The following is a 14,801-nucleotide window of genomic DNA, read 5'->3' as shown; positions in this document are numbered from 1 at the left end:
CAATAAATTCAGCCTTGATCACATCAAATAAAGTAGGTACGGTACTTGGTGGCCCCAATGTGTCACGAAGACCGAGTGGCAAATTGTCGATTAAATTAAAAATACGAAGGAACATCTACATGTGCTAAATCCAAAGTCAGGACATTTGTAACATGTCCTTAATTCTGTGTATTGCGAAAGAAAGGGGTTACGCCACGACGGAAAAATGACTTAACGTCTCTTGGCGGATGTTTCTAGTGAACCGACACGGGTGGCCCGAGGGCCCGGTTGAGAATCACTGACGTAGTTCATTGAACAGGGGCTAAGTCTAAGCGGGTTTAAGTCTGGGCTTAGCGAGCTAAACAAGGTCAACTAACCGCTTAAAAAATTAACACGGGCTAACTTAGCCCGGCTACGTAAGGGCTATGTGGACAGATTGGGAGCGGTCTAAGCTGGCTGTGCGAGTACAGTTTAGGCGTAAACGGAAGGAAGAAGACTCAATAAAGCCATATGCAGCAATGGTTTCTAAAGAAGTTCACACAAGAGGTAGTTGAAGTATTAGACCTTTATTTGAAACTAAACAATAATAGGAAGTGTAATGTATATTGCTTGACAATGAAGCCTATTAGCAAGCTTTAATGTAAAGCAACACAACATTTTACATGTCCTGCAGTGCAGCTAAGACAAACAACTCCAGCGTTTTGGTCTTTGATACGGTGTACAGAGTGTAGGCTACAGACAGAATGTAAATGTGGACAAGTGCAAAAAAACACAATTCATCTTGACTTTAAATCCACAACATACTTATTATAACGTTTACTAACTTTAGAAAGTACTGAATTGTTTGTACAGGTTTATCACGTTTACACAATTTTACAAATTTTGACACACCCTATAATGGAACACCAATAAAGTTTCTCCACAAAAAATTTGCACTAAATCAATTTATGGCACTGAAAAAAATGTTTGCATCGAAAAATAAATGTTTGCACTGAAAAATAAATGTTTGCATCGAAAAATAAATGTTTGCACTGAAAATAAAATGTTTGCATCGAAAAATAAATGTTTGCACTGAAAAATAAATGTCTGCCAAAAAGTTGTTGAATTGCACTTGTGGGCCACCGTAATTATGGAATAAATTTCGAAAATTCGAAAGTCACACGCACGGTGACATGAGAAAACGTTATACGATTCTCTGATCCTTGTCAATTAACTTTCTGCGAAGGATTCTGTTTAGTTTTTAGGCGAAGCTCACCACCCTTACTATCCTTGGAACAATAAGCATACATATCAGGTGTCGCCAGTGCCGGATTAACCATTAGGCAAAGCAGGCACGTGCCTACAGGCCAGTCAAAAATCCAGGCCACTTTAAAATCTGTAGAAATTTAGTCATGTTTTCAAAATAATTACTTTCCAAACTAATAAGTATTTACTAGAAAAGGTTTTTCCAGATGAATTAAACGTTGCAAAAATCGTTAAAAAAATACGAATTGAAACATGTTGCCACCTTTTTGATGTTTTTAAAAAATCGCATTTCTGTTGAGTGACGCAACGAAACAAACGTGGCGTTGTTAACGTTGAATCAATCTAAACATGGATGTTAGCTGGGTATGACTTAGAGCAGGGGCGGGCAACATACGGCCCGCAGACAGTTTCAGGTCTTATATGATAATTAGCCCGTTTACATGGCCATTTCAAAAGTGGCCTTTTCAAAGAGGGCCGGCCGGAAAAAGTGGCTAATTTTCGGCCGCTTTCGTGGCCAGTTTACACGGCCACTTCAAATGTGGCTAAAAAGGTGGCCAGGCCCTCTTTTTGGCCATTGTGGCCGAATTTTCGCTAAAAAGGTGGCTTTTTTCCGGACCTCCTCGCGAGGCGGTGGTACTAAATACCGCATGTGGCCGCATGTGACCGCATGTGGCCGCATATGACCGCATGGTATACCGCATGTGACCGCATGTTATCACACGGCAGGAATCTTTGAAGGACTTAAATATGCTTTTACGAAAAAATAATTTTGCGGACTTTTGAAAGCGCTTACGGTTAGAGCTATTAGGGTTGGGTGAAGGTTTGAAATTAAAATCAATCTAGAATCTGGTCTATTTTACCCCTGAATTCTTACATTTCACATAACATAGTGCACTTTAAGAGGAATCACATGCGGTCACATGCGGCCACATGCGGTCACATGCGGTCACATGCGGTATTTAGTACTACCCCTCGCGAGGTGGTCTAATCCAGTGGTCGTCAACCTATGGGTCGCGACCCAAAGTGGGGTCGCCTAAACTTTTTCTGGGGTCGCAATAAGTCGCCGAATTTAATTTATTGCTTTTCAAAATTGATTACAGAAAATGAAACTAATATTATGTTCTTTTAGATCGCAACTTTTGCTCTTGTTTTGTAGTACAGCTTGCTACCTCCTTTTCGTGGTAGTGGAAAAACAGAAAATGCCCTTATCGCGTAACAATGGGTTTCGACAACGTGTATTATGACTCAACACTATAAGTTTGTATTATTTAAGGTGACACCAGAACGAGTGAATAGTTATTTACGCAACGTACCCTACTATGCCAAATTTTTCTAATCCCGTTTTCAACCACGTGGCTGTGTGAAGCAGGATTTAGTGCAAGGAGTGTATTAAAAACGAAACATCGTAATCGATTGGAAGTGGAGCATGACATGCGGTTAAGCTTGTGCAAAGTCAAGCCGTGGCTTTGTATTGTATTGTATTGTATTAATTTTGAAACCGTGCATGAAAATGGTACATAGGAATACGAAAACACTACACTAGCGCTTCAAAAACTTGTGGACAGTATATAGGCGCAACCATCTCACTAACAGTGCAAATTAAATGTTGAACAATTTGACAAGTTTGTGTTCCGAAAATTGGGTTTATGTCTTAAATGAAACGTCTTAAAAACTTTTTTCGTAATACTTTTGTATCGCCATATTTGTTTGTAATTATGTACACCTTGTGTAATTGTTCTTTTGGTTCAGCATTACTAAAACATTTTTCTCAGTGTTGAAAAAAAATTGGGTCGCATGTAAATTCTGATTTCATTTTCCCTTAAATTGGGGTCGCCTATAAAAAAGGTTGAAGACCACTGGTCTAATCGAACAGGGCTTTTTCGAAAAAGGGCTTTTGCGGGAGTGCGTCGCCTGGTACATGTGTCTACAGCTGTGTTTGCCTCTGTTTCCCGGTTCTGGAGTCGTAAACTGCTCGGGTAGACAGATAACAGCCATTAATTAGACAGTTTAAGGGAGGCAGACGCATATTTCAGACAGACAGGTTTCATTTATGTGCCAAACAGTAAATAAACTAAACCTGTGTACTAGACTACTGGTTAGCTGAAAGTTTGTTATCAATTCAGTTTCTACTAACTGTAACTGACAGAAAAGCTATGATTTGCCTGAAATTATTTCATATTACTTTATAAGCATGTTTAGAGTAGACATGAAGAAACTTAGTTTCAAAAATAAGTTACTTTTTAGTAATGGTTTTTGTTTTAGATTATATTACAACATTAGTATTGTTAAGATAGAGGATTTTAGAGCAAAATGGACAGAAAAAGCAACAAAAGACCTAATTTTTTGCATTGAAGAAAAAAATTGGTGCAGCGAATAGATTCCAAGAACGTCAGAAAAAATGTTTTGTTTGATGGAATAGTCAATGAAATGACATCAAAAGGCTACATCTTTCAAAGTAGGCATACTGATCCAGTAGGACAACTTAAATTTTTATCATGATATCTCCTCTGTACTGCTGTTTAGAACCCAGATAAAAAACAAATGGAAGAAAATGAAAGAAACATATCATGACTTAAGTGGTGGTCTTAGCAAATCAGGTGCTGCATCCAGTAAGGCATTGTCATGGCCTTACTTTGATATCATGAACAGCATTTTAGCATCAAGACCAAGAGGTGTGGTAAGTTGTGTGGATTTCATAAATGAAGATAATACCTGTTTCAGCATTTTGTTAAACACAATTGACCTAATGTATTGAAACATTTGTTAACATGTAGGTTAAAAATTGGTTTCATAAAAACATTTGCGAAAGGCTTGGGGCTGGTATAGAATATAGTTATATTGTTTATGTTAGGCATGTGGATCTGGGGGAATAGAGTCAATTCCAATTTCCACAGATGCTGAGGTGACACCATCTCAACACCAACCTGATTTGACTGAAGAAAACATAAATATTGCTGAACCACCAGAGGAGAGGAAGCAGGACCCTCTGGTGGAAGAAGTTTAGTTGAAGAGGAAACAATTTATATTTTGGAATCAATAGGTAATTGACATGATTTTTTGGGGGGTGAATATCTCCTTAACAAATCTCTTTGATCATATTTATACTTCAATACACTTAGATAACAAGATAGTTTGGAAAATATTGTTCTTAATGCAGATGTACAGACACAAGAGGCAACACACAGTGTGCCAGGTGAAAGTGGAGTGGTGGGAATATCAGGTATATATCTGTCAGAAAAGATTGTTTGTAAATGGCGACAGTTTAATAATAATGTGTTAATATGTAGGTCAGTCAGGTCGAACCAAAAGAAGACATAAACAGAAAGGTACTGTAGTTTTTCTCCATTTACTCTAACATTTGAATGAATTTTTACCATTTCATTAATTATTTTTTCACTTGCAGCTAAAGGAGAGAAGTGGGAAAAAATGTGCAAAACTTTAATTGAAGAAGGGGAAAAGGACAGAGCTCTGATAAAAGAAGAAAACAAAAAACTAAATGAAACTATTGTGAGGGAAAATGAAAAATTTAGTACTGACAGTGCCTTGTTCTTTTTTACATTCCACTTTCCATTCGACCTTTTCTTATTTTTCAACATGTCATATTCACTGTTATAAACTGCCTCAATGTTCTGGTGCTGTTAAATTTTTTATTAGAAACGAATAGAACACACATAATAAAAACATGTTCAAAAGCGACTACTTGTTCTAAGAGGAAAGTTATTTGCTCTCTTACAACACTCCTTTCACCCAAGTTTAAACCACCTTGCACCGGGGATGGTGGTATTTCAACAAAATCTGGAGGATCAGGAGTTTGCTGATTTTCACATATGTTGTGGAGAATGCAGCATGTGGCTATAAGCATAGGTGCATCTGCTACAGGCATAGCATTTCGCTTTTGGAGAATTCTCCATCTTGCCTTTAAGCGGCCGAAAGCATTTTCAACCACTATTCTTGAACTGCTATGGTAACAGTTGAAGGAAATTTGTTCTGGTGATATACTAGACCCAGTATATGGTTTAATAAGCCATGGCAACAGAGGATACGCTGCATCTCCAGCAATCCTGAATGGTCTTTTCACACCATCAATCATAATCTCCCCCTGCAACAAAAACACAATTTGTAAACATTTTTGACCACAAGACAACAGCACAACTATTACCTTGGGCAAAATATGGTCAGCCATTTTATAGAGCCTTGATTTTTATTAAAACTGCATCATCATGACTAGATCCAGGCATTTTATGCTTATATCCAAAAACCTAGAAGATTTTCTTAATTAAAAATAAAGGTAAATAGTGAATGAAGCATAAAAACTTACCGGTACTGTCTGTCAACAACTGCTTGAAGTACCATTGATGGAATCATTTTTCAGTTTATGTAATCTGCAGATCCTTGCTGAGGTGGTGACACATGAATGTGACAACCATCTATGGAGCCCCGTACTTGGGGAAACTTGTTGCACCTCTGGTTGGCTTGTGCTAACTCTTTTGCTTCATTGCTAGTTGGTATTTCAATGTAGTTGTCAATGTTTTTTTCCATTTGCTCTACAAAACCTATGCATAAATCATACATTTAAAGGTTTTCAATTGGAACACAGCCAGCATTTATTTACCTATGCACACAGTTGTGAACAGAAGATTTAGAAACACCAAAAACTATTCCTGTTGTTCTGTATTCGCCTGAAGAAGCTAGCTGAAACAGAGCAGTTGCAGCACGTTTTTCATAGGGAATTGGCTCCTTAGCTGCTCTTTCATCTAAAAAATGTGCACACAAAAATAACAAATGTTAATACAACATTTTGAAACTTACCATGCATAAGATCCTCTTTTACAATTTCCAGAATTTTAGCAAATGTAGCCTTTGTCATTCTGAAGTCCTTTAACCAATAATCATCAGTGTAATGAGTTTTTGCAAATTTCCACCATTCTGATGACCTTAAACATAAGCAATTAGGCAACAACTTAGTCATCCTTGCAGCTGTGCATATCAACCAGTCTTACCTTTGCAGCATCCAAAATCGTCTGGTTTTATCGATATATTTCGATATTACTGCCAAACAAATAGCAAAAAACTTGCGCTGCCGCTTTGTAATCCTCCATTGCCAGTGCAACTTTCTTCTGCTGACAATTAACCTTAACATGTAACTGTCACACACTTTTTTAGCAATCAACATATGGTTCCAATCAGGCATGATATATAATTTGCTTGCTATCCGTACTTAACTTCTCAAATGCTAAACTAACTTGTGTAGGCCGAAGTAGATGGCTTATATGTTTTACGGCCGCGTCTTTTCGAAAAAGCCACGTTCGCGAAAATTTAGCCATGGTGGCTAAAAAGAGGGCCAGGCCACCTTTTTGGCCACGTTTAAAGTGGCCATGTAAACAGGCTAAATGTGGCCCGCGGCCACAGTCTGCCGCAATCCCCCACTACTTGCTTACTGCGTCAAATTATAGTTATAAATGTAACGGACAGTAACGCTCTCCAATAGCAAAAAACTTTCCCGCCGTTGTTGCCATTGCACCATACGTCCATTGTTACGACATAACTGCCAACCATGTATGGCCTGCTTTCACCAAAGTATATGTAAAAAACACAAGTAGTCCAACCCATTGTTACGCGATAGAGCCGCATGGACGCCATTTTGTGTCCAAATTATTACAGCAGGTATAGGGAAAAACACATAAATTGTCTGATTTTTACTAACTGGTGGGATTTAACGCGAGTTTGATAGGCAAAATCAAATAAAACTTTTGGGTTCTAACATTTGAGCGTGATAATGCACGCTGAACGCAAATATTTAAAGTTTACATGAAAATTAAGCGGCCAAATTTACATGAAAAACAGCAATTTAGCTTTTAATATTGCGTTGAAATGTTAGAACCCGAAGTTTTCATTCAATTTGGCCAATCAAATTCTCCAGTTTGTAAATATCAGACAATTTATGTGTTAATTTTCTCTACCCACAGTATTATTTTGGACACAAAATGGCTCCATAGGCTTTATTGCGTAACAATAGGTGCACTGTGTGGGGCACTATGCACTGTGTGGGGCACTATAAATAGCTTTGTCCTGTATACTACTATCCTGCGTGAAGGTGACTCTAGGTCAGTGGTTCTCAAAGTATGGGTCGCGACCCAAACATGGGTCGCGCAGGGTCCAAAAATGGGTCGTGCTATGGTGATTCAGTTCTGCCCAAACAAACTATTACTGCATTCAGTAAACACAAACGAATTTACTTAATGCAGAAATAAAGTCGCCTCACTCGACTACGTTGTACAGTAAAATGAACCAATTATTACAACATACAGACAATAGCTTTCTAATTTTATTGTTACGCACATGGCGATTGTAACGTCATAGCACGGGAAATAATAGGACAAGTTAATCTTGCATAACTGAACGGGAGATGTAACAGTTAGCGTTAAAGGATGTGTAAGTATTCGTAGAAGGATACATTTTTAGATTTGGGATTCACTTCTATCAGTGATCATGGCGCTGCAAACCCACAATGTGTGTTATGCAATTGTCGAACGAATCGGCTTCGACCTCATTAAGCCTGCCGCCATTTTGACATGCTGGGCAGACTCCTATGCGGCAGCGAAAATTGCAGTCCGTCTCGTTAATACATTTTTTGATGTTTGAAGCTTGGGTCGTGAGATGTTCATAAAACCCAGATTTGGGTCGCGGTCAAAAAAGTTTGAGAACCACTGCTCTAGGTGTTTGTGTGATCGTGTGTGATTTTACTTGGATACAGCAAGCCGGTTCGAAAAAATAAGTAAGTATTATAATAACTGGACACACAACAAAACTGTACAACAAAAATTATAAAATATTGCAACATATTGCCATGGTTCTAAAATGTATCACTTACTAGCAAAGCTACATGGAAAGATCCGTTGCAGGCTTGCCTAAACCTTTCTATTGATGTGCAAGAAACAAAACGACACAAACCAATGACATCCACTCTTTGTTCAGCTGGAATCATACCTCCACCGGTTGTGTGATGACCAAAAAAAAGTGGCAAGACCAATGTCCTAATAATACAAAATGGTGTACTGCTTGTGCTGTTGCAATATGTTGAGATAAACGCATAGAGCAGTGGTTCTTAACCTTTTTTCCTTGCTGCACCCCTTTCAAATCACTAACCAATTTTCGCACCCCCTTTCAAATCACTAACCAATTTTCGCTCCCCCTTCTGTAATTGCTTAAATAGAATAGACCTAACCAACCTTAATGATTCAGCATCCCCGCACCCCCTAGGAACAGTTCTCGCACCCCTTGGGGGTGCGTGCACCCCAGGTTAAGAACCCCTGGCATAGAGGGTAAGCAACTTAATACAGTTCAAGGTAGTTTTTTGACTCAATAATAAAGCGACTATACCTGTTTAGCCGAATGGCGATAAAAATTGACTGCCAAAATTCCCGGAACTGATTGTTAGGCCCGAAGATCATCCCCGGGTAAAGAAATTTTGTTTCATCCAGTTTTATTAGCGGTTCTGATCCTTCCAAGTCCTTCAAACTGATTACCCACTTGTCACATGACTTTTTTTCGACCGTTATGTTTCTACCTGCCAATTCACGTGCTAATTGCTGATTGTCAGACCTTGAAAGGGTGCTGACGATTTGAACCGGGGATTTGAAACCAGTCTTACCATACCGATCTGTTTTTCTAATTAGATATCCAATGTACAAAACAATCAGAACATTAAGAAGTACAAACAATCGTTTGAAACTTGTCTCAACTACAGTCTTCATGACAGGGCCCACAGGTACAGTTTTTCTTTAGTAGGCTAACCCTTTATTTTGTTTGATGTGTGACTGTATCTACTGTTCATAGCCTATACTGACCTCAAGCGCCTGATTTAATAATTTTTAGCAGTCGCGACAAATATGTCTCATGTTTGCATTCTTCCAAACAAAGCATTCTAACAAATAAGCAGTAGTCTTGATAATTACTAAAAAAAATCCTAAAAATCAAAGAGAATCTATTTACGCAGTCATGTTGACTCATATCTTGCCAAATTCCGCATTCCCCTGCTCAATAACTCAACCCTTCGAAAAGAAGGCAAACAAACTATATTGTTAATGTATCTACAATAGTTACAGGAAAAAAATAACCGTTCTGTTCATACACAGCTTCGCTACATGCGGGATAGGATACGGTCGTGGCCTGAAATCCAAACGCTATGATTTGGCCAGTCAATATCTCGTCTCAATGAAATGTTTTGACGGCCAGTTTGGTATGACGTTTTTTAATAAGCTTGGCATACCTCAGTTTATTCCAAGCCAGATCACGTTAATACACGTTATTAATTAGGGTGTGAGTCAGTAATACTAAACTATAACAGGACATTTTTCGAAAACCTAAAACGAGATAAATGCTAGCTAATAGGACAAAACACCGGGACCATTTTTTTTACCATCCATTAATAAAAAAAATGGGCCACACCTTTTAAAAAACTATACGGTTGTGGAAGATTTTTAAACTTTCCGGTTTAAGTTTTAAGTAATACACAGCCGCTCGAACCTGAGAAAAGCATAGTAGCTCGGTTAGAGGGCGCTATGACTTTACAATATTTTGCGCCTTCCAAACCCTCCATGGCTCGTCTTCAAGCATCGCTCAACCGTAACGAATCTGACCATTCCCTTGAACTGGCAATTCAACACCCAGAGACGCCCCGAGGCTTTGCCGCTTCAAACTGCATGGTGCCTTGACGTATACCCCACTAATGGTACGCCGAACTTTTTAGGTGGTACGCCGAACTTTTTAGGTGGTACGCGAGTAGTTTTCTGTGATATTTAATTTAAGTCCAATTCTATAAATTGCACCCCAACTGACCCAACTGATCAGCCCCGGTTCGGGCGAAACTCGTATTTTAGGCATTCTATTGAATTGTTAAAATATGCTATAGACATGCGAGTATAAAACAACAATACGTTCTAGTCAACGAAACTTATTTGAAAATTCATTGAAAAAATCAGATTATTAATGGGTTGGTCATCCCACGGCATAGAGAATCAATTCATACAACTTGTTTCAATTTCCAACACCACTTCATATTCCAATATCATTACATGTGTAAGATGCTGCGCTATATGATCCTGCAAAAAATGCAGAAAAACACCGTTTTAGGCTTTTAAAAATTAGCCTACGCGCAGCTACACTTTTGCAGGTTTTGGTAATTCTCGTACCAGCCGTCACATCGCATCAGATGTTAAATATAAATGCGCTCCAGCGGCGGCTAAAGATGTGATTCAATTTACGAGCGCAATCGTCCTGAAACCGTTTGCACTTCCTTAAACAGCGTCAGGATTTAGTAAGCCTTGAACTGGGTAAAGGGGTATTAATAGGTTTTTGAGATGGCAGCGACCGGAAAATTGCTTAAGTTCTTTGCTTTTGTCCTTGCAACAGTCTTCGTTGTTGCAAACAACAAGCATTTCGTCGAAAACCTTTGTATGCCAAACAATACTGTCGCACGCACATGTCTAAGGGTGTTGTGGGATATTCATCAGAAGACTTTTTTTAGTTTTTAAACACAACTTAACTATATAAAGGTTTGAAACGTGATACCCTGATGCAGAGGCTTGTTGAAAATGAACGGGGCGCCCCCTTCGACTCATTGCGTATATTTCAATAAGGCCACTTTTAGTTTCTTGGTGCGATTCACAAAAGCTTTTTTTTATATTTTTCCAAACGGCACATTGAAAAAATATTTACCAGTTTTTTTTCCAAAACGATGTAAAATTGTACCTTAAGAAATTATAGATTAACCCGAATTTAAACTGTCTGGCTTTGTAAGATAGTTAATTGCTTTGTTGGACAGTTGTGTACTTTGCGTATAGATTGTGTATTTTATATCCATTGTATAAGAAACCAAGCGTGCAAAGTCGTTCACGTTATCTTCGTTTTTTTGTCCACAAATTGATGACATATTAACTGAGCGTACTTCAACCCATAAATCGCTTGACTGGAGAGATTGGATGTAGATTTGAATCTCCGCGTAAGTTTGTGACATATGTCAAACTGAAACTCAAAAACTTAATTGGATTACATAGGCCTACAGCGGTTTTGTAGCGCACGCAATGTTGTTTTTGGCATTTTTTTTATGCAAGCACCGGAACGTTTTCAGTCAACAAATACAGAGTCGCAAAGTGTTTCAAAAATCTGAGGATAGACATTTACAGAGTATTTATCAAATTTACCTGTATTACCAGTTTGTTTGGTATATAGTTGTGGGCTCAACAAGGTTTTTTAATCTCATATTTACGCCCCAAAGTTTGTTTTGTAAATAAACCAGTCCTTTCCATGGAGAGAAATAAAATTCATCCGATTTATTTTTGAATAAAAGCCCAAGCCCATTGGAGAAGCCCGGTGCGAATAGCAATTCCAAGTTAGCAAACTCTTTGTTTTACACCAACTACAAACCACCATATTGTTTTGTTGAGTTCTAGCGGAAGTGCCTTTTGTTTCCGACGCTTTCACATTGTTATTATTTCCTGTTTAGAGCCGTCGTGTTCGATGCCTGTTGGAATCCGACGCACGACTTGCAATCGATATTCCGGATCTATCGCTTCGGCCAGGAGAAGAATTGTTACGTGTATCGGCTCATCGCACAGGGAACTATGAAAGAGAAGATTTACGACGGACAGGTATGAACGTTCTGTCTCACACCTCGTTAATTGAAATAAATCACTTTTAAACATAAATTTTGTTTGTTGTATGTAGCGCAAAACGACTCAATCCCATCTTATATTTTTTTAAAAGTTTATCCCACACTGTAATACGCTATTACCAAAATTAGATTGTTCGTGTTCGCAATTGAGCAAGCACTTTTTCTCGACGAAGTTCTCGACGCATCGTGCTTTCGGTTTCCCGAAGGCAGGTTTTGAAAGAAAAATAAAAAACTTATACACATTGAACATAAAGGTCGAACATAACTGAAGTATTTGTGCTCACTTTTATATGAGTTCGTACCCGTTTGAAAAATCTAGATCAGTGTTTATCAATCCGAACCCGCGGATGAGTCTGTAAAACTGTTTGCAATTTGTTCATTTTTCTGGCTGCGACTGACTCGTCTTAACGTTGAAATTGCATTTTGTCCGGATACCCTACTCGAAAGAGGCGTAGTATTCTCTGCATCGTTGCTTCTATCATCCATCACGTGCAAGCCAGAACCCTGATCCCAATTCCATTGTTTCTCGGTTCAGTTCCTCGCGCGGACAGAAATGTGTTTACCAGCTTTTTTGCAACAATGATATCAATTACCGGGTCGGCACTCTTTGTTTATTGCCAACATTTTAGCCTCCTCGATGCGTCAAAATCGCGTTTCCAGCTGCACCGGAATGAATGCTTGTAATGCAGAAAGCGGCGGTCGCACGTGCAAGGGTCGCGATACGGAGGATTTTTATGCATAGACGGTTGCAAAATGTGTGACCTGTTACGAAAAGTGTCGCACGCAATAGAGATGACCGGAACATTATTTTTCTAAAATGTCACTTTTGTTTGGTCATAGACTTCGAAAAAAAGCTCTAGCGAGAAAATCTCTTGTTTTTGATCTCCTTGTTTTCGCCAAACTCTCTCCTCGCTTTTGAAATTGAATGGATTGCCATCACGCCATGTCCCCATGAATACTTAGGATCTTACTTTCTCCATGGTTTACGCACAATCTCATCCTCCAATAACATTGTTTCCGTTTCGCCCTGTCGAAAGTTACGCCAAGCGTTCAAGTAAAATCCTCACGGGTCTTGTGTGGGTGAAATTGTGAATTCCACATGACTACTTTAGAAGTTCTTGCGTGTAAAGATAGGAATCCTTAAATTTCTGATTGCTGACTAGAAAAAACCAAGAATAACTCGATGGAAATGTAACGCGCGTTTGAGCTATTACTAACATTTTGTCGCGATGCCCGAAATCAGCCGAAACCAAACTTATTTGTTGTGTAAAACCAAAGCTTCAATTTAGCAACCGACCAATTAAATTGTAACAAAATATTGTTATTTTAAAAACTACAAATAAAAACAACAATATTTAGGAGTTTGTTCAACTTAGACCGCGAAAAAAGTATTTTGGGGCATCACCGAGTTTTCTTATACCACCAACCACTAACGTACGATTTTGTTCAAAACATCCATCATTGGAAGTATTTTACGTTTGGCCCCATTGGGGCGAAATTATTAGGTATTTTGGTACGAATAATCGGTTTCGGCCTGAACTTTTTCAAGGCGGGTTCGGTGCATCACTATACCACACTATTTTGTCAGTCTTAGGAAAAAGCTCCCACTTTCGTTTGATTTTATGAAGTTTTCAGAAAGTACAAAGCTCATGAAACTGCTCCGATTTGGGATCTCAAAAAAACTCATTGTTAATAAGCTTATGTTTGTGCAATATATGTACAAAGTATATTGACTACTTTTATTGTCAGGTGGTCAAACAGTCTCGTGCTTATCGCGTCATCGACGAGCAGCAAATAGAACGTCACTTCACCGCAGAAGAAATATCGGAGTTGTACACATGTAATCCTGATAAGTTGGACAATAAAAGCATCGAGAAACTTCGGCAGCAACTTCCACCTAAAGATCAACTACTGGAGGATATCCTTGAGGTTTATATTTCATGGATTTACATAGAACTACGCATTTTGTTTTCTTTTTTCAGCAAAGGAACACACGCGATGCCATCGTTTCACAAACACGAATCCTTGCTTAATTACCAGGTTGAGGAAGAGTTAAGTGAAGCGGAACGACGACTCGCCTGGGACGTGTATGACCGCGAGCGCCACCCACTGGTCACACCCGACGCTTGGAAACTAAAGTTACTAATAAAGAATACTGTGCGTTTATTGTCTTTTCGATGGGTTTTGACTTTTTTGAGATTTTGTTTTTGGTAAACGTTAAATTCACAAAAAGTGAAAATAAGCAAATTAACAAAACTGTAATATCTTTTATTATGTTTATGGGCCTGCAAAACCTGATCATAACAGCGGAAGCTGAGTTGAAAAGCAACTCCGAAATGTTGCAAAAAGTAAGAAAATTCAAGCACGCAAATGCAAAATAACAGTCCAATTTGTTGTTTTTATTAATCCACCTTGGCGAAATCTGTTAAGCAGCCAAGTTCGGCGTAGCTGGCCGGGCGCCCTTAACAGGGATAAGTGAAATGAACCTTAATGCCTTCGGGGTTGTAATCACTCGCTTGCACGAAACCCTCCCCTTAACGTTACAAAGAAGATTACATTGGATTTTAAACAGCCCGCTTTAATGACCTGGGAAGCAAAAAACTGGGCACAGGTATGTCGATTTTGAAATTGATCTACTGTTTTGCTAAACTTGCAAACGAAGGAATTTTGGCAATTGAAGTGCTGTGTTTATGCTGCAACGGTTTTATTCGCCATTTATTTGATATTTCCTCATTGAACCGACCATTGCACGGTTGTCGTTCTTATGAGGGTGTTATTAAAATGTCAAAGATCTCTGTCAAAGATCCTATGTTTTTTGCGCAATAATTCATTTGGCCTTGTGTCAGCTCGTTGCAGCTGTATCGGCTCGTTGCAGTTGGCAATCACCCCTGAACCCCCTTGAACC

The 14,801-nt window shown here is 38.8% G+C and overlaps 2 protein-coding genes and 1 long non-coding RNA gene across 10 annotated transcripts; 2 read left to right on the top strand and 1 right to left on the bottom strand.

Annotated features, from left to right (window-relative positions):
• Positions 1 to 2,984: 2,984 nt before the first annotated feature.
• LOC145238840 (uncharacterized) lies at positions 2,985 to 4,920 on the top strand. Of its 7 annotated transcripts, XR_013862188.1 has the most exons (6): positions 2,993 to 3,679; positions 3,748 to 3,901; positions 4,076 to 4,264; positions 4,382 to 4,444; positions 4,512 to 4,550; positions 4,628 to 4,920. It is a non-coding gene; the product is annotated as an uncharacterized LOC145238840 (long non-coding RNA). The 7 variants fall into 7 exon arrangements; XR_013862193.1 differs by having other exon boundaries at positions 2,985 to 3,896; XR_013862192.1 differs by having other exon boundaries at positions 2,985 to 3,901; positions 4,119 to 4,264.
• LOC145238839 (uncharacterized) lies at positions 4,814 to 7,117 on the bottom strand. 2 transcript variants are annotated; one of them, XM_080102117.1, is made up of 6 exons: positions 6,225 to 7,117; positions 6,034 to 6,158; positions 5,837 to 5,978; positions 5,543 to 5,777; positions 5,384 to 5,483; positions 4,852 to 5,323 (listed from the first exon to the last, which is right to left on the bottom strand). In XM_080102117.1, the coding sequence occupies exons 1-4, from the start codon at positions 6,413 to 6,415 to the stop codon at positions 5,747 to 5,749; spliced, it is 489 nt and encodes a 162-aa protein (XP_079958243.1). In that variant the 5' UTR covers positions 6,416 to 7,117; the 3' UTR covers positions 4,852 to 5,323; positions 5,384 to 5,483; positions 5,543 to 5,746. The 2 variants fall into 2 exon arrangements, with proteins under 2 accessions (XP_079958242.1, XP_079958243.1); XM_080102116.1 differs by lacking the exons at positions 5,837 to 5,978; positions 6,034 to 6,158; positions 6,225 to 7,117 and having other exon boundaries at positions 4,814 to 5,323; positions 5,543 to 5,744.
• Positions 7,118 to 11,732: 4,615 nt separating this feature from the next.
• On the top strand, positions 11,733 to 14,195 carry LOC145238903 (transcriptional regulator ATRX-like). The gene is made up of 2 exons (XM_080102184.1): positions 11,733 to 11,873; positions 13,646 to 14,195. Exons 1-2 carry the CDS (start codon positions 11,847 to 11,849, stop codon positions 14,108 to 14,110), a joined length of 492 nt encoding a protein of 163 aa, XP_079958310.1. The 5' UTR covers positions 11,733 to 11,846; the 3' UTR covers positions 14,111 to 14,195.
• Positions 14,196 to 14,801: the final 606 nt, after the last annotated feature.

This window comes from Phallusia mammillata, chromosome 7 (assembly GCF_965637545.1).
Source record: "Phallusia mammillata chromosome 7, kaPhaMamm4.hap1.1, whole genome shotgun sequence".
In the NCBI taxonomy this organism is placed as follows: domain Eukaryota; kingdom Metazoa; phylum Chordata; class Ascidiacea; order Phlebobranchia; family Ascidiidae; genus Phallusia; species Phallusia mammillata.
This window is presented reverse-complemented; position numbering and strand designations above follow the sequence as displayed.